General features: G+C 39.6%; 1 protein-coding gene across 1 annotated transcript in view; it reads right to left on the reverse strand.

Moving 5' to 3' along the window:
* LOC106870033 (aconitate hydratase, mitochondrial) overlaps positions 1-18,911 on the reverse strand; it is a 30,197-nt gene that overhangs the window by 7,841 nt on the left and 3,445 nt on the right. Inside the window, exons 2-15 of the mRNA XM_014915999.2 lie at positions 11,595-11,657; positions 10,555-10,634; positions 10,026-10,092; positions 8,976-9,047; positions 8,658-8,777; positions 7,481-7,573; positions 6,094-6,163; positions 5,416-5,504; positions 4,707-4,857; positions 4,019-4,123; positions 3,211-3,302; positions 2,013-2,118; positions 1,142-1,299; positions 39-297 (exon numbers count right to left, since the gene is read on the reverse strand). Of these exons, the coding sequence (XP_014771485.1) occupies positions 39-297; positions 1,142-1,299; positions 2,013-2,118; positions 3,211-3,302; positions 4,019-4,123; positions 4,707-4,857; positions 5,416-5,504; positions 6,094-6,163; positions 7,481-7,573; positions 8,658-8,777; positions 8,976-9,047; positions 10,026-10,092; positions 10,555-10,634; positions 11,595-11,657 (1,525 nt within the window). The remainder of the gene's footprint in view (positions 1-38; positions 298-1,141; positions 1,300-2,012; positions 2,119-3,210; positions 3,303-4,018; positions 4,124-4,706; positions 4,858-5,415; positions 5,505-6,093; positions 6,164-7,480; positions 7,574-8,657; positions 8,778-8,975; positions 9,048-10,025; positions 10,093-10,554; positions 10,635-11,594; positions 11,658-18,911) is intronic.

Consider the following 18,911-nt stretch of genomic DNA (forward strand, 5'->3'; position numbering starts at 1 on the left):
AAAAAAAAAAAAAAAAAAGAATTTTTTTCTTTCACTACCATTTACTCCGGTCAAATAATCTGTAAGTGGGTTGAAGTCCAAGCGTCCAGCAATTGCAAGAGCGGTGACAATCTCAGGAGAAGCAACGAACGCATGGGTCGCTGGGTTGGCGTCGTTACGTCCAGTGAAGTTCCTGTTGTAAGACGTCACGATGGTGTTCTTCTCGCCTTTGGCCACATCTTTTCTGTCCCATTGACCAATGCAAGGACCACAAGCATTGGCAAGGACGCATCCATCGATGGCTTCTAGGGTCTCCGTCTAAAAGAAGAATATACAGGATTCAAACAAAAATGATGCAGAAAATTGCTCTTACAAGAAAAATTAGACATTTTTTAACCCTTTGATAATCCAAAGCATTTTCGTAAGTTTATCCTAAATGTCCATGCAAAAAATGGGAATGTGTATCAGATATGATGCATGGACATCAGGGAAATATGTCTTGTGTATCTTATGCAAAACTTTTGGAAACAAAGCATTTGTACTACAGAACCAGAGGTGGTTTCAGCCGGGTTGGTATCAAAAGGATTAAAAATATTATGGTTACTTTAACCCTTTTGTTACCATATTCCTGTTGAGATGCTCTGTGTTTCTTTCAATTAATTTTCAATATAACAAAGAATTTAGTAAAATGACTTGGTTATCATTAAGCTAATGTTAGGAACATAAATTGTGACTAAGGTTTGGTGGAAGATTTTAATTCAAAACTTATGAAAACAAGACATTTGTACTAGAGCCAGAGGCAGTTTCAGCTGAGTTGGTATCGAAAGGGTTAAACAGGCCATATCCAGCCCAAATACTGAACCAGCTTTATGTTTAAACTGGCCAGATTTGGCTTATCACACCTACCCTACAATGTCATTTTAAAAATAAACAATCACAGTATCAAAATCTCAAAGTTACAAGATAATACAAGATTAGTTAAAAGAATTTGAGTAAATAGGTATTACATTTGACAAAGTAATTTGAATGCTAAAAGGTTAGAACAGGAATTCTCTATCAAAGAACCAGGATCAGTCTCAGGCAGGTTGGTATCAAAAGGGTTAAAGAACTGACATGGCACTGAAATGGTAAATGTTGTTGTTGGTGCTGTTGTTGTACATACCAATCGATCTCGCTCTATTGTGGCACGAATCTGTTCAGAACCAGGAGTTATTGTGAATCCAGCCTTACTCTTCAGGCCATGATCCAAAGCTTGTTTAGCAATGCTCACAGAACGACACATGTCTTCATAGCTGCTGTTGGTGCAGCTTCCAATTAAACCTGAAACATAGCAAAAGACAAGAATTAGAGAATAAGACAAGATAGTGTAAACATAGGCAAGGATACAATAGCATAACTCATTGATATATGCCAAGAGAGAGAGAGAGATAGAGAGGGAGAGACAGGCGGACAGGCAGGCAGGTATACACAAGCTACCATTAGTTTCATGCCTCTGAAAATACAATGGCTAGACAAGCTTGTATAGCAATTGTGAATTTTCAGGCAACCGTTCAGACCTAATCCTTTAGCGTCCAACCCATGCTAGCATGGAAAGCGGACGTTAAACGATGATGATGATGATGATGATGATGATGATGATGATGATGATGGATCATCCCGACTCCAAAAAGGTATAATATGTCTCTGTAGAGCAAATGCAGACTGAGATACAAGGGTCCCAGACGGACAGACAGAATTTTGTGTTTAATGTTATAGAAGAATATTTCTTCTCTTACAATAAACCCGAAATTCTGTCTGTTGTTGTCATAGTAGCAGCAAAACACCAACGCTACCACACGAATTCACTCAGAGTTACTTCCCTTGGCGTTAAAATGCAAAACTATTGCATTCAAGCCGTAATGAAGGTGGGTTTTGTTCCTCCTCAACCAGATCAAGCTGGGACACCTCTCCACTCTCTCATGTTGCCTTTAGGACTTCGGTCCTGTTCTTAAAAAAAAAAAAGCCATTTTAAATAAAGGAATCGAAAGACTTACCAACTTTAACATCAAGTGGCCACTTCATATCCACTGCAGTCTTTCCCAGTTCAGAGATAGAGTGGGCTAGATCTGGAGTAAAGGGGCCGTTGACATGAGGCTCTAACTGGGAGGTGAACAAAAACAAACAAAAAAAAAGACATTAAAAGAAGCATGGACTCTGGTTATTAAAAGATGTTAGCAAAGAACATGGATAAAATATATTCAAAGGCAACATGGGTTTAGAAATGAAGATGTAAAAATGGCACATGGAAGGGAAAATGTTAATTTAAAAAATGAATGAAAACTTAACACAGAATGTTTGATTTTTTTTAAAAATGCTAACAGGAAACATGGATAATGAAATTTTACATGTTACATGGGATAAGAATGTTAATAAGGAACATGGATTTAAAAAAATGTTAAAAGAGGACACAGATTTGATAGGGAACACAGGCCTGCTTGATCAGAATTAATCTAGTACTAAACAACAATAATTACACAAATTAATTGTTCCATGCTCTAATGAACTCTCTGAAGATGGTCACATGTGTGGTCAACAGCTAAAAATAGATCTATCTTCAGTTACTAAGCATTTACACAATTAAAGCCTTAATTTTAGTCACAGAAAAACTCGTTACAGAAATGAGTTAATTAGTAAACAACTTCGCCAAGTTGAACCTTATGGAGGAAATTACAAAGGACTGTATATGATGTAATGACTGGCGATGCGCTGTGCTCAAGACCTGTCCATCAAAGCAAAAATAAGGCCCTAAAAGCACATCGCTTATGCCTGTCCCTGCACCCAATCTGTCCCTGACAAATCCCCGCCCCGCCCCAACAACTCACCTTCCTGACACCCACCACTCTTCTCCTCCAACACCCCCCCCCTCCCGCACTCTTCCGATGGCAGCACTATTCACTCAGCTGATGTAACAGTCAGAGCAGAACTGGATATACTCCATTCCATCAACCATTCACCCTCCTTGGAACCCTTGGAACCAGCTTTTATTCATGAATTCTCAGGATCATCGCACAACATCTTATTTTCCACAGACCATCCTTTTTCCCTGTACATTGCCCTTATCCGGCCAATCGCAGCCCTCCTTTCCCTGCCATCTCCCACAATCTCCACAGGGATTGTAATATTATAAACACATCAATAACAAACTCCCACCACCACCCATGGGAAACAATACAAATTAAATATTAGTCTTACCTCATCCAGGTTTATCTTAATCAATTGATCGTATTTAGCATCTTTGTCAGCAGAAAGGAGCGATTTGTAAGAATCAGCCAAACTGGCAATGTCTGGTGAGAGTCAAGGGAATAAATTATTTCAGGTATCAACAAAAATAGTGAAATTAATTAAACAGACATTTGCATTCTGGTAGAGTCACTGTAACTATAGAAAATACACATGCATTGTTATATTCATTTTTACTTTGTTATCATATGAGGTGCTGGTGGTGGTGGTGGCAGCAGCAACAGCACTACTACTACTAATAATAATAATCCTTTCTACTCAAGGCACAAGGCCTGAAATGTTTTTAGATCGACCTTAGTACGCAACTGGTACTTAATTTATCGACCCTGAAAGGACGAAAGGCAAAGCTGACCTCAGTGGAATCTGAACTCAGAATGTAAAAACAGGTAAAATACCGCTAAGCATTTCACCCAGCGTGCTAACGTTTCCGCCAACTTGCCACCTTCACTAATAATGATGATCATGATGATCCTTTCTACTATCGACGCAAGGCCTGAAATTGCCAACCACTTTACAGAGTGTGCTGGGATGCCTCCATGCAACACTAGTAGTACAGGTGCTTTTTACATGGCGCCAGCACTCACAAGCCTGCAAGATTAGGAATGTCCAGCTGAAGAGGGATGCAGGGGACAAGCCTGTATGCAAGGACAACCCTGCTTCTACTTAGCTTGTCGAGTCTGCTCAAGCACAGCAAACCCCCAGAAGTCTCAGTCCCCTGCCATCCCCAACAGCATAAAAAAAAAACAACAATTATACTCACCATTTCTGTTTGTGGCTACAAGATAGTCCTTCATACGGTGGTTGTAGGGGAAAATTGAGGTTGTCGCACCAATTTCTGCACCCATGTTGCAGATGGTACCCATTCCTGGAATTAGCGATTAACAAACTCATGAGATTAATTAATTAATTAACTCTTTAACATTCACATTATTCAGTCATATATAATGCTAATTTATTCACAGCGTTTTAAACTGACCATGCATAATCTTGTAGCTTTGAGATTGATGAGATAACTTAATTTTTTTAGAATGATATTGTAGGGCTGGTACAAGAGGTCAGATTCGACCAGTTTCAATATAAGACATATAGAATATTCTGGGCGGATATGGCCAGTTTAAATGCTAAAGAGTTAATTAACACAAACTCTAAACACTTCAACATTTAAATTGGCCATATCCAGTCCAAAATATTCTATTTGTTTTATTTTCAAATTGTCAAGATCTTGCCTCTTACACCTACTCTACAATGTCATTCTAAAAGTATACAATCTCAAAGCTATGAGATAATGCCTGATTGATTCAAAACAATGTGACTAAATAAGCATTAAGATTCGATAGAATAATCTGAATGCTATTGAGCTAAGGCAAGAAAGGTGTGTGTGTGTGTGTGTGTGTGTGTGTGTGTTTGTTTGTGTGTGTGTGTGTGCATATTTAAGGCGAAGAACTTACCAGTGCAGGAGATGGAATCTACACCATCGCCAAAATACTCCACGATGGCACCTGTGCCACCCTTTACTGTTAAAATGCCAGCAACCTTCAAGATGATGTCCTTTGGTGATGTCCAACCGTGTAATTTCCCAGTCAGTTCAACCCCGATTACCTTTAAAAAACAGAAAAAGTAGGAAAAGGTCATTAAGACAGAAACAATATTGGGATTTGGTTTGAATGTTGTTGTTGTTATTATTGTTGTTGCTTAGCCATAGGTCAGCAGTCAGAACTGACCACACAGATATTAAAGCACCCAGTACACTCTGTAAAGTGGTTGGGATTAAGGAAGGGCATCCAGCCATGGAAACCAAGACAAAACCATGACAAATGGAGCCTGGTGCACCTCTCCGGCTTACCTGCTTCTTTGACAAACCGTCCAACCCATGCCAGCATGGAAAACAGACGTTAAATGGTGATGATGATGATGATGATGTTGCTGTTACTGTTAGTAAGACTGGCACTCCATCACTTATGATGACAAGGGTTCCAGCTCATCCGATTAACATAACAGCCTGCTCATGAAATTAACATGCAAGTGGCTGAGTACTCCACAGACACGTGTACCCTTAACGCAATTCTCAGAGAGATTCGGCGTGACACAGAGTGAGACAAGGCTGTTCAATCAGGGCTTCCTGGGGTTAAACAACAACAACAAGTTGATCATATTTACCTTTGGACATTTCAGCTCCCAGGGTATGTCCGCCATCACGTCAACAGCATCGGCACCACCAACACCAACACACACACCACCAAGGCCACCTGTTTGCATAGAGATAAAAGAACTTTGGTAAACGATTCCAATCAATAATATAATCTTGATAAATGTCTCTTCTACCAAACCAGTGAGGTACAGGGATGTAAACACACCGACACTGGTTGTCAATATACTCTTCCTTTTTAAACCAAATGTAATCTGAGAGAGATTTGGCTGCTATTTCTATCAAGTTAAACAATTACATAGAGGTTCATTATTCTTTTCTACTCTAAGCACAAGGCCCGAAATTTTTGAGGAAGGGGGGGGGGGCAGTCGAATAGATCCATCCCAGTATGCAACTGGTACTTAATTTATCGACCCCAAAAGGAGGAAAGGCAAAGTCGACCTCGGTGGAATTTGAACTCAGAATGTAAAGACAGACAAAATACTGCTAAGCATTTCGCCCAGCATGCTTACGATTCTGGCAGCTCGCCGCCTTACAGAGGTTCATTATTAAGACACATTCGATGGAGATGGTGAAATGAAGAACCTGTGATATTCATGCCTTAACCAAACAATTACTGAATCTGCCAAACTATAGAAGAGATGTAAGGTTAGATGGGGAGTGAGAGAAAATGTAATCCAAAGACTTACCGCCATTGGGGGTGTGGCTGTCAGTTCCAATAATCATAACACCTGGAAAAGCATAATTCTCGAGAACAATCTGGTAAAAAGAGAAAAACAAAATTGAAAATAGATGAAGGACAAGGATTAACAAACTTTTAATGTATATCTGCAGATCACATAAAACATGTTCTTACTTATATAATCTAGGGCCAATGTCCAAAATGCTAGTGTTTTAAGTTCATTGTTACAAGTCCACTGCCCCATGTCCATTGTAGGTCCAGTATATCAAATCCAATGCTTTAAGTCCAGTGTCTAAAGTCCACAGTTCCAAGTGTACTGTCTTAAATTTACTGTCTTGAGTCCTGTGTCCAGTCTAATATCCCAAGTATAGCATTTTCGATCCAGTCTAAATCCAGTGTCCAAATTTAATTATCCAAGCCCAACTGCCCTAAATTTAATGTTATAGCTTTGATACACTTAGTCCAGCATCTTGGATCCAGTCCCACGTCCAGTGCCCTAAATTCAATATCCTAACTCCAGCGTCCTAAATCCAATGTCTCATGTCTACTGTTTACTGTTCTAGGTCCACTAATTTAAGTCCAGTGTCCTCAACCCCCCATTGTCCCAAACTCATTGTCCCAAGTTCACAGTCCTAAGCTCACTGTCTTAAGTGTAATGTCCCAAGACCATTTGTCCTAAATTTAATCTTCCATGTCCAGTGCTAGTTCACTAATTTTTAATCAGCCAAAATGGAGCAGACAGGGACAGAGTTATTTACCTTGATTATTTAAGACTCATAAAATAACTTAAGAACGCCGGAACTGACCACTGAACCAGTTAATGACCGTATAGGTCAATCTTTGTAACCTCAATGCTATGAACATCATCATTATAATTGGTTTCATTTACATCCACTTTTTCATGCTAGCATGGGTTGGACAGATCATTACAGCCAAAGTCAGAATTACAGCTCTTGAGACAAAATCTTACTGATATATTTCTGCTTTTTGGGTGTTGTATCAACAAATGGATGCTGTTCCTATAATTAACCATTTTACAGAGTCTAACCACGGGCGTTTTTATACTGGTACAAGCGCTAGAGGGATCGTTTTGCCACTGGCAAGACCAAAGACTTCTCCTTATCACCACTCGCCATTGTCTCCAGTTGTTGGTTGACTGACAATCGTCCCTAACAAAAGGATCTTCTCTTCTTTGTGTTTATTCGTCTTTATTCATCACACACACACACACACACACACACACACACACACACACACAAACACACAATTCAATGTAGAGATGGAGATTTTGTGTCATCGCAAGAGTCACGCATTACTACATTCCTCCATAAAAGTAGTGTAGTGGTATGAAAATAAACGGTGATTGAAGAAAAATGAAAGAGACAAAATGTTACCTGATGAATGATGCCACTTCCGGGCCTCCAGAATCCTACGCCATATTTGGCGCCAGCTGTCTGTAGAAAGTCGTAGACCTCTTTGTTGATATCCTGCAGAAGACAAATAAGTTAAACGAAGATAACGAAATACATGTAAAAAAGGGAGAGAACTCAGATTTGCAAGCGAAAACTGACCAAGGGAGAGAACTAAGTAAATAAACCCGATGAGAGCATTTTAAATAGCTACCGGAGTTGCCAGATACAATCTCCCACGACTGACCCTAATATTTAAAAAAAAAAATGAAGGGCACACTGGATAATATCTTTGATTAGCAATCTGTGTTTCATACTCAAAGCATATACATCGTTAAATGCCAGATAAACTGCAGGATTCGTCTCAAGAAAGCAACTCATAGATATATGTAATGCTAAAATCAAATATATCAGGGACAAATGAAAATCGCCCAGCAGCAGTAGTGGCAGATATAAACGTGCATTTCTGTTTCTTTGAGCTTCGTCAGTAACAAGTAGCCACTGGTAACTGCATGATCATGCTCTGCTGCTTCGGAATGGTTTCTATGGCCGGGTGCCCTTCCTAATGCCAACAACTTAAGAGTGTGCTTCTGCTTCCCAACCACATGGTTTGGGGTTCAGTTCCACTGCATGGCACCTTCTACTAAAGCCTCAGGCCAACCAGAGCCTTGTGAGCGGATTTTGTAGATGAAAACTGAAAGAAGCCCATAAAGTGTGTTTGTGTCTGTGTCCCCCAACACTGCCTGACAACTGATGTTGGTGTGTTTACATCTCTGTAACTTACGGGTTCAGCAACAGAGACTGATAGAATAAGTACAAGGCTTTAAAAAAATAAGCACTAAAAATACTTCAAGGCAGTGCTCCAGCATGGCCACAGTCAAATGACTGAAACAAGTAAAAGATAAAAGTTTAAAAAATCACATGTGTGAAATCTTGAAGCTAGGAGATGATGTACGATTAATTCAAAACCCTGAGAATGAATAAGTATTACATTTAATTGAGTAATCTGAACGTTAAAGGGCTACATGGCTGTGTGGTTAAGAAGCTTGCTTCCCAACCATGTGGACTCCAGTTCAGTCCTGCTGTACAGCACATTGGGAAAGTGTCTTTTCTTAATTTTTTTATACCACAGAAACAAAAGCATAGAAATGTCTGCACTCACTTTTGCCCGAGCCAAATCTTCCTCTCCACCAATCTGAGCTTCGATTAAGTGGTCGCAATGAATGGTGCTGGGAACGGCTACACGAGCCAAACCACTGGAAATAAACTGCAACATGGCCATCTGAAGAACACAAAGAAAACAAGAAATGCGTAATATGATTGAATAACAGGATATGGTAAAATGACATAGAGTAAGCAGGAAAGCAGACAAGACCCCCCTACTTCTGCCAGGGAAATGGTATGCCTGATACAGGGGGATGGTGGAAAAACAACAACAAAAGAAATTAAAAAAAAAAAGAACATAATATCGAAATATTACCTGAGCTGTTGCATCTTGCATGGCTACTCGGTCAGGTCTGAGTTTCAAATAGCTTTCTCCACGAACAATATCCTGAAATGAAATAAAATGAAAGTGTGCAAGTTGGGCAGATGTGGTGTGCAAGAGAGACGACTGTGCTGGTATGGTCATGTGGTGCATATGGATGAGGACAACTGTGTAAAGAAGTATCAATCTCTAACTGTGGAGGGACCTTGTGGAAGAGGTAGACCTAGGAAGACATGACATGAGGTGGTGAAACATATTGGCATGGGTTGACTGGAACTTGTGGAGGCAGATTTTCTACAGCTGGATCCTTTTCCTGTTACCAACCCTCACCCGTTTCCAATTAAGGTAATACTTCCCCATGAACTGACATGTTTTCACAGAAGATTGGAAATGAAAGACACTGCTTTTATGATAGTGACACAGCTATTACAAATACATATGTGTGTGTGTGTGTGTGTGTAAATATACTTGTATAAATACACACACACACATATATATACAATGGGCTTCTCTTAGTTTCCATGTACCAAAATCATTAACAAGGCTTTGATTGACCCTGAGCTCTAATAGAAGACACTTGTCCAAGGTGTTATGCAGTGGGACTGAACTTGGAACCATGTGGTTATGAAGAAAACTTCTTACCACACAGCCACACCTGTGGCTTTGCTTAAATTCATTTTGGAAACCACAAACGATTTAGTGAAATAATTTTTCTCGTTGGTTGTTTGGAACATAAATTAACATAAAATTTTGATAAAAAGTTTCAGTATAGATCATTTTAATTCTTTTGTTACCTTTATATCTGTTAAAATAAACCAACTTTATAAATAGATAAATTTTGGAAATAAAGAATTTATTGAAATAATTTTAAGATGGTTATTAAGCCGGTATTTGAACATAAATCGACATAAAATTTTGATGGGAAGTTTTAATTTAGATCATTTTATAAACAGGAATCTTTATGTCATACAAGGGACAATCTCAGGAGGGTTAGTAACAAAAAGGGTTAAAGAATGAACTTATAGGGATACACAAGAAATTTACCTGTTCTTTAGGTTTGTCTAAATGTCCATACACAATCTTTTCAGAGAGTGTTAGGGGTCTGCCAAGTCTGCCAGAAGATATAAAAGAGAGAGAGGACAAGGGTTAAAAATTCTTCAAAAACCAGGTAACTGAACACTGTGTTTAAGTAAATATGTACATACATGTGTCTGTGCATGTGTGTGTGTATGTGTGTGTGGATATGTGTGTGTGCATATTGGATTTACTCATGTATAGGATGCACTTCAGTCTTTTTCGTTAAAATCATGTATAAAATAATGAAAATTATATACACACAAATATGATATGATATATATGTGCGTGTGTGTGTGTGTGTGTGTGTGTGTGCATACTGTATTTACTCAAGTATAAGTTGTAGCCCAATTACATTGTGACATCTTGGAAAAAAGAAACAAGAACACACTGATAAATAAAAAAAAGGCAGGCTTGTCATGGTTGGAGTGTCTTTAATCATAGGTGAACTTAATTGAAGCTGACCCATGGCTAAACGACAACAGCCAGCTTCACTTACCTGTCCTTAACGACGTCGACATTGAATTTCATTTTGTCATAGTCAATATACTTGTTGGTTTCAAATTTGCTCATAGCAACCTGCCACAAAGACAAATAATAATGATAATAATAATAATAATAATAATAATAACAACAACAACAACAACAACCAACAACAACAACAACAATAAAGTACCAGGCAGTGGCTCTCATGGCTTCTGATCTTAACTGATCGGAAGTGCTATCGTGCACATTGTTTTGCCTTGGTATAAAAAGATGGGTTACAGCAAATATTCTGCTTAATACCACAGATTTGCTTGTCAATTGTTTGACCTTAACCAGTTGAGCATGTCCCTACTTAACCAGCTGAGCATGTCCCTACTTAACCAGTTGAGCATGTCCCTACTTAACCAGTTGAGCATGTCCCTACTTAACCAGTTGAGCATGTCCAAGGGCATTGTCACTGTGAATTTTCTTTTGTTTTTTTCCCTTTTATTTTCTTTTTTACTCTTTTTTTTTATTTTTTCCTTTTTCTACCGTCTTTTTTCCCCCTTTGTCTTGGAACGGAACAATCTGGTGTGTTTGGCCTACCAATGTATACAGTGCAATTCTCTGTCCTTGGTGTCAGGAAGACACTCAGCAAGAAATAGAAACAGAATGGAGGAGGAGGAGGGGGAGAGGAAGGGAGGAGGAGAAGAAGAAGAAGAAGAAGAAGAAGAAGAAGAAGAAGAAGAAGAAGAATCCTCTTTCTACTCTAGGCACATGTCCTGAAATTTTGGAGGGAGGGGGATAGTTGATTACATCAACCCCAATGCATAACTGGTACTTATTTCATTGACCCCCAAAAGGATGAAAGGCAAAGTCAACCTCACCAGAATTTGAACACAGAACATAAGGACAGACGAGATGCCGCTAAGCATTTTGCCTGGCATGGTAATGGTTCTGCCTGGAATAAGCAGATGTGCTTTGAGTGGACAGAGCTTGGCATTTTTTCCCCCTACCCACATGACATGTAGAATTTTAGATATATATATTGAGAGAGAATATTAATGTACTGACCTTTGAAGCCGCTGCTGAGTACATACGAAGGTGTTGTGTAACCATATTGGGAGTATAGAGTCTCTGTGAAAAGAAAAAAAAAAAAGAATAAAATAGAATAAAATAAACAGAGCAATTCCATGTAAGCTGGTTCCACTGAAGCCATTTCAATGGAGACAGATTTGTTGCACAGAGAAAGGGTCACAAATCAGTGAGTGACAAGTAAAAATTGAATCAAGTGAATACATCTTAGCCATTTTGATACCAATCTGGCTGAAACCATTTCTGGTTCTGTAGTATAAATGTCTTGTCTTCATAAGTTTTGAATCAAAATCTTCCACCAAACCATAGTCACAATTTATGTTCCTAACACTAACTTTGCTTTATCAAACTCTGACCTACCCATGCAAGCATAGAAAAAAGGACATTAGAAATGATGGGTGGTGGTGGTAGAGAGTGAAGGGGAGAGGAGTATAACAACCTAATTTCATTCAACTGTACCCAGTCACAAGCACAGCACATATGAAGAAAACACACAGGTACCCATCCACCCGTAACTAATATCCCATTACTCATAAATGACACACAACTCAAATATTTCCGATACTATATAGAAACTAAATCATTATTCACCAATGACCTTTCATAGTAACTACGTCTTAACAAGTGGATGATCAGAGCCTCATCAGGGTCATTCAACTTACAAGTTCCTAATACCAACTACTTTACAGAATGTACTGGATGCTTTTTTTCCTAACACAGGTACTAATGAGACCACCAAGTAAGTCCCAAGATAAAGAAAAGGACCTTGTCTGAGTGGGGTTACAGTAGAGGGGGAAGTGGCTTTATGCCAGGTGCTGAAAGGCTAAAGTATGACAGAAGGACAATCAGATGTCTTGCTACAGAGAAGATACATGGTTACTTTGCAATATATAATGGGTGGGAGCCACACTTAACCAAGGTGCCACATGGTGAGATAGAACTCAGGACAGCATGGTTAGAAATCAAACTTCCTATCCACACTGGCATGCCTGTACCTGATGCTTCTTGAGACTCTTAAAGCCAGTTACCTGGTTTCTATGAAATGTAAGTGACCAAGATCACAACAGGGCGCTGGTCAGTCACAGGATTCAAGGGCGGCAGTTTTCAGGGGAAGGGACGAGTTGATTACATTGACCCCAATACTTGTCTGGTGCATTATTTCATCGTTGACCTCAGTGAGATTTGAACTCGGAATGTAAAGAACTAGAGGAAATATTGTTATGCATTTTGTCCAACATGCTAATGATACTGCCAGCTTGCCTCGTGTGTGTGTGTGTGTGTGTGTGTGTGTGTGTGTGTGTGTGTGTGTGTGTGTGTGTGTGTGTGTGTGTGTGTGTGTGTGTGTATGTGTAATGAAGGAAGGAGGAGTGCATTGTTTTTGACCTTTGGAGGTCACAACCACCTCCAGACAGGTGTAGCTGATAACCTATCAACATATCTGTAGGTCAATGACATCTGATAAATGTCATTGAAAGGGGGGGGCGACTGGAGGAGAAGAGAGAGAACAACATCAGCTGCAAATGTGCCTAACAGAGTGAAGTGCTGTCATTTAGCCCCGAGTTGGCTCTGATCGAGCAGACCCATGAGCATTGGCTATAGTAGAAGACACCTGTTCAAGGTGCCATGCAATTATATTCCAGTGAATAATTGGCATAAACGCGTGCACCAAACCAAATCTAGACACATAAGTGTGCATAGAGGTAAAAAGTTACCCAAGCATGGAACATTAATCTAACAGAATGAACACAAGAAATTATCTTGTCACACATGAACGAGTTTCAAAAGACTAGAAAGCAATGGAGCAGAGAAGATAAGATGAAGTGGTAATTATATAATTAACTAGCTTAGTAATGGTTGAATAATTAAATAGCTCCATTCACGACTATGTGGTGCAAGGTTCAATCCAAATACAAGCCACATTTGGCAAAATAGCTTGTGCATGAAATTTCAAAGATGTAAACTACAGAATATCATATTCTGTGTGTCTGTGTGAGTATATCTATTCTTTTATTTGTTTCAAGTCATTTGACTGAGGCCACACTGGAGCACCGCCTTTCAGTCGAGTAAATCGACCCCAGGATGTATTCTTTGAAATTTTGAAAATGCGACTTTTGAAAAAAATTTTTCTCAGAATTGGATCCTCCATAACCAAAAAAACGTGGGATTCCGTAAAAAAAAAAAAATTAATATATATTCATTTTACCGGAAGTTATGACGGAAAAATCGGATCTTGTGAAATATCCGAAAGTCCCTCTCCACCCTCCCAGGGTTATCAGCGCACATTTTTTTTTTTTCATATCCGTTTCCTACGTACTTGTTAACACCCAACAGGCTGGGTTTTTTTTTTTGTTCCCGGGTGAAGATCCTTATATTGACCGTTAATGGTTTTCCAGCCCCCACCCCCAGGGTGAAGATCTCTATATATTCCCCCATTAACTCCAGTATTTGGTTGGTATTTTGTGCTACCGTCCTCGAATAGCTGGAAGATAAAATATATGTGCAGAATTACTACACCGGGATTTGAACTCAGAGTGTAAAGAGCCAAAAAAAATAACAAATACTAAATAGGTGCAGGAGTCGTTATGTGGTAAGGAATTTGATTTCCAACCACATGGTTCCGGGTTCAGTCCCACTGCGTGGCAGGCAACTTGGGCAAGTGTCTTCTAATATGGCTCCGGGCTAACCAAAGCCTTGTAAGTGGATTTTGTAGACGAAAACTGTGTGGAAGCCCGGCGTGTGTGTGTATGTGCGTGCGACTTTGTGTTTATCCCTCATTACCGTTTGACAACCGGTATTGGTTTGTTTACAGTTCGATGACGTCGCAGTTCAGCAAAATGGACCGACAAAATAAGTGACAAGCTTTAGGAAAAAATAAGTACTGGGGTCGATTTGTCCGACAAAACCCTTCAAGGCAGTGCCCCAGCATGGCCGCATTCCAGTGACTGAAACAAGTGAAAGGTAAGCAAATTTCTGTGTACACCTAGGGAGAGCTTTGGGAACAAGACCAGGAATTTGGAATGTAACTGAGAAAAAAAATCGATTATATCGACATCAGTATTATATTGATATTTTGCATTGAGTTCTCGGAAGATGGGGAAAAAAATAGAATAAAGTGACCTCAACGGGATTTGAACTCAGAAAGTGAAGAACTGGAATAAATAGATACGACAGAGTATTTTGTCTGACACTAACGAAACTATAAAGTTTACACAAATATAGAAGCAGTGTGTGTTCGACATATTAGTCGAGTCTTCCGTTTCCCAGGAAGAAAGAAAAGAACGAAGGGGGAAGGGAAAATATGAGAGGAAGATGAAGAGGTGAAGAGAGAGAGAGAGAAGGGAGAGGTAATTAAAAAACGAGGGGAGAGGGAGAAAGTTAATGAGTGGAAGAGAGAGAAGAGAGAAAGAAAAAAACAGCATAGGAGAGGAAAGACAGAGGAGAAAGAAAAGAGACGGGTGGAGGGAGGGAAGGGAGAAAGAGAGAAGGAAGAAAAGAGAGAGAGGGAGGGATGAGAGCAGAGAAATAGAGGGAGGAAAAGAAAAAGAAAAGGAGAGATGAGAAAGGGCAAAGCGGACAGAAACGCCTCCAGGTTTATAGTTATAGACACTATATATAATACATACGTATATGCACACACATACATACATGCATACATATACGCAAGCACACATACATGTGTTGTAGATGCGTTTCTGAAATGAGAACGAAACCCGAGATCCGTTTTTATTTCGGAAGAAAGGGGCGCGGGGCGGGTGTGGGGAGCTGTGATCTTCATGCTGTACCGCTTGCTATTTATCTGTGAAGTAGTTGAAGTCATCGATGACAAAGCAGTGTTTGAAGATTCTCTACTTAGAGCAATAAAATGTCATGTCAGATAAGATAATTACATACATGAATACATCTATGTACATATTGCGTAATATGTGTATGTGTGTATAACAAGACAGACACATAGATAGATACACAAAGAGATATAGTGGAGAGAAATAATATATATATGAGAGAGAGAGAGAGAAAGAGATCAGTGCATCTCAATGCCATTGAAGGACAAAGTATTCTTCATTCAATCACTGTTCAACCGACAAGTTATGCATTTGTGTGTGTATGTATGTATGTATGTATGTATGTATGTATAGATAGGTAGATAGATAGATGGATAGATGGATAGATAGATAGATAGATGGGTAGATAGATAGATAGATAGATGGGTAGATAGATAGATACGTGTAACTGCCGATTAATAACAGAATCGTTAAGACGTCGGAAAAAATTACATTGGAATCTCCTCTTCTGAGAGTCGATTGGACAAAAAAAAAAAGTGGGGGAGCTATTCAAGTACTGAGGTCGATGGTTAATGGCCTTGAATGCTTAAATTAATAACAACCCCTCCAATGTGACTTGAGTACACGCAGGAAAGATCATATAGTTACGGACTTAATGGAAAATGCAAAGGCAATGATGGAGCTTCTGCGTGGCCGTTCGAGAGGCTAGAAATAGCAGCCAAATACAATCACACGCTACCATAAAAAAAAAAACGTAAGGACGACACACTCGATAAAATAGTCTTAAATACACTGTGCTTGTCTAAAGACAGGACGGTCGTAGTTGGAACGTCGTTTGAGCTTAGGTTTCTGTATTCAGGAATAATGGTGGGGTGGGTTAGACGACAACAACCAATAATTCTTTTTCCGTTTGTTATTATTTTTAGTGTTTATTGTTTCAGTCAGTGGACAGCGGCCATGCTGGGGCACTGCCTTGAAGGGCTTTAGTCGGAAAGATCGATCCCGGTACGTTTTTTAAAAAGTTTTGTGCTTAGTGTATCGGTTTCTTTTTGCCGAACCACGAAGTTATGAAGAAGTAAACAACCCAACGCCAGTTGTCGAGCAAAAGAGCAGATAAACACAAATAAAGCGATAGAGACAAACACACATACGGGCTTCATACAGTTTCTGTTTACTAAATTCACTCACAAGGCATTGGTTGGCCATGGGGCTATAGTAGAAGACATTTGCCCAAGGTGCCGTGCAATGGGACTGAACCCGAAACCACGTTGTTGTTAAGGGACCTCATCCTACCGGCGAATAATGAAATAAAGTTCCAATCAAGTACTGGGGTCCTCATCCGCCGGTTAACCAACCCCTCCTGCAGATTTCTATTCTTGTTCCAATCATGTAAGAAATTATTCGTTAGAACGTCGGACAAAATGTCTTGCACTATTTCTAAAGTCCCTTCACGTTTCGAGTTCAAATCCTACTGAACTAAACTTTGCCCCTCATCACTTCGAGATCGATAAATTAAAATAAAATACCAGTAAAATGACTATGGTTTGGCGTTGTCGACTAAGCCCTCTCTCCGTAAAATTTGTGGAGTTGTGCCTGGAGAAATTAAATTAGGGCGGTGAGCTGGCAGACTCGTTAGCGTGATGAACAAAATGCTTAGTAGCATTTCTTCGACATTCGGCGATTCCAGGATGTAGTTTCTTTGTGGTTCCATCCGTTTTGTAAAGATGAGAGCTGATGAACCTGCAGATCCGACTTCACCAAATCGTCCTCGCGAAACACACGGCCGCTCTTAATTTTCATTTTTTGGCAGGTAGATTAGAGTGGGGGGGGGCAGAAGTAGTAAGTGTTTAACTCCAGATAAGCATTATCTGATCAAGAGCAGATCAATAGCAGTTCATTGATGACCATCTAGCTTTTGGAGTTCTCTTCTAAGTGTAGGGAACCCGGGGTTATATTATCCAACGTGTGCATTTTTCTCTCTTTTAAGACAGTAGGGTGTGATTTGAAGGGGGATTTGGCTGTTGTTTCTGGCAGGTCTAGCTATCATCATAAATCCCCTCACCAGCTCGTTTTAGATGGGTAGATAACACAAAAACCATCAAATCTACCCCAGCACATAACGTTGGGTACATCGTTAAGTGCATGTGTATTATATGGACACACATATTATTATTATTATTATTATTATTATTATTATTACATTAAATTGGCAGATGTTTTATTTTGTCGATCATCGAAAGATGAATGAAGGACAAATATAATTCTCTATTTATTCATACAATTAAAATATCTTTTCGTTCTGAATTCGAAATCCGCTGCAGTCAATTACTATTTAAAAAATTTTTTTTTTTACATTCTTCCGAGGTGGATAAATTAAGTATCCAGTCAAGTAAAGGGATGAATTTAACCGGCTATTAGTAAAAACATTAACAGATTGAGATAATGGAAGGATAAGAGATCGAAAGAATTCAAACAAAACCCGGGGGGGGGGGGGGTGTACACGCGCATGAGAAGGCATAAATGACAAGGAGAAACTGATAATCTACTTTTGAGGTTTAGCTCCATAATGTCAGTCTGCCCTGACCTCAAGCAGACCTGACCATGCAAGATTCATCACGACATGCACAATGTCTCAAAGACAACTACTTTATTCAATGTGTCCTTTCGTTTCATTTAAGACAACAGAAAGTTGGCTGTTGCTTTTAGCGCGTCCAGTGACCATGCAGAGAATCTCACGTTGGCTCCGAAAAGCATGGTCAATAAGTTATCAGTTAAAACACTGGTTCTCAACCAGTGTCCACGTGACCTTTAGGGGTCCAAATAAGATTCTGTTGTTAAAATTTATGTACAATTGCTTATACTTCTACAATATACAAACTATATTGTAATATTAGGCGCAGGAGGGGCTGTGTGGTAAGTAGCTTGCTTACCATCCACATGGCTCCGGGTTCAGTCCCACTGCGTGGTACCTTGGGCAAGTGTCTTCTACTACAGCCTCAGGCCGACCAAAGCCTTGTGAGTGGATTTAGTAGATGGAAGAAGCCCGTCGTGTATGTGTGTGTCCGTGTGTCCACAACATCGCTTGACAACCGATGCTGGTGTGTTTACGTCCCTAACATTAGCGATTCGGCAAAAGAGACCGATAGAATAAGTACTAGGCTTACAAAGAATAAGCCCTGGAGTCGATTTGCTCGACTAAAGGCGGTGCTCCAGCATGGCCGCAGTCAAATGACTGAAACAAGTAAAGAATCCCAAGGATCTTTTAAAACATGGAATGGCTACGAGAATCCACCAGAATAAAACATGAACCACAGGGGTCCACTGGTAAAACAAAAATGGTTATAGAACCCCTGATTCGTATTTTACTCCAGTGGGCCCCTATAACCATTCGACGTTTAGAAAATTCCTGTTAACATATTTTATGTACTGTAGAAATATAAAAAATTGATTGCAGATAAATTTCAACAACAAAATCTTCTATGGACCCGGGTTGAGAACCACAGCTCCAGTGTAA

The sequence above is a fragment of the Octopus bimaculoides genome, chromosome 18, assembly GCF_001194135.2.
Source record: "Octopus bimaculoides isolate UCB-OBI-ISO-001 chromosome 18, ASM119413v2, whole genome shotgun sequence".
Taxonomy (NCBI): domain Eukaryota; kingdom Metazoa; phylum Mollusca; class Cephalopoda; order Octopoda; family Octopodidae; genus Octopus; species Octopus bimaculoides.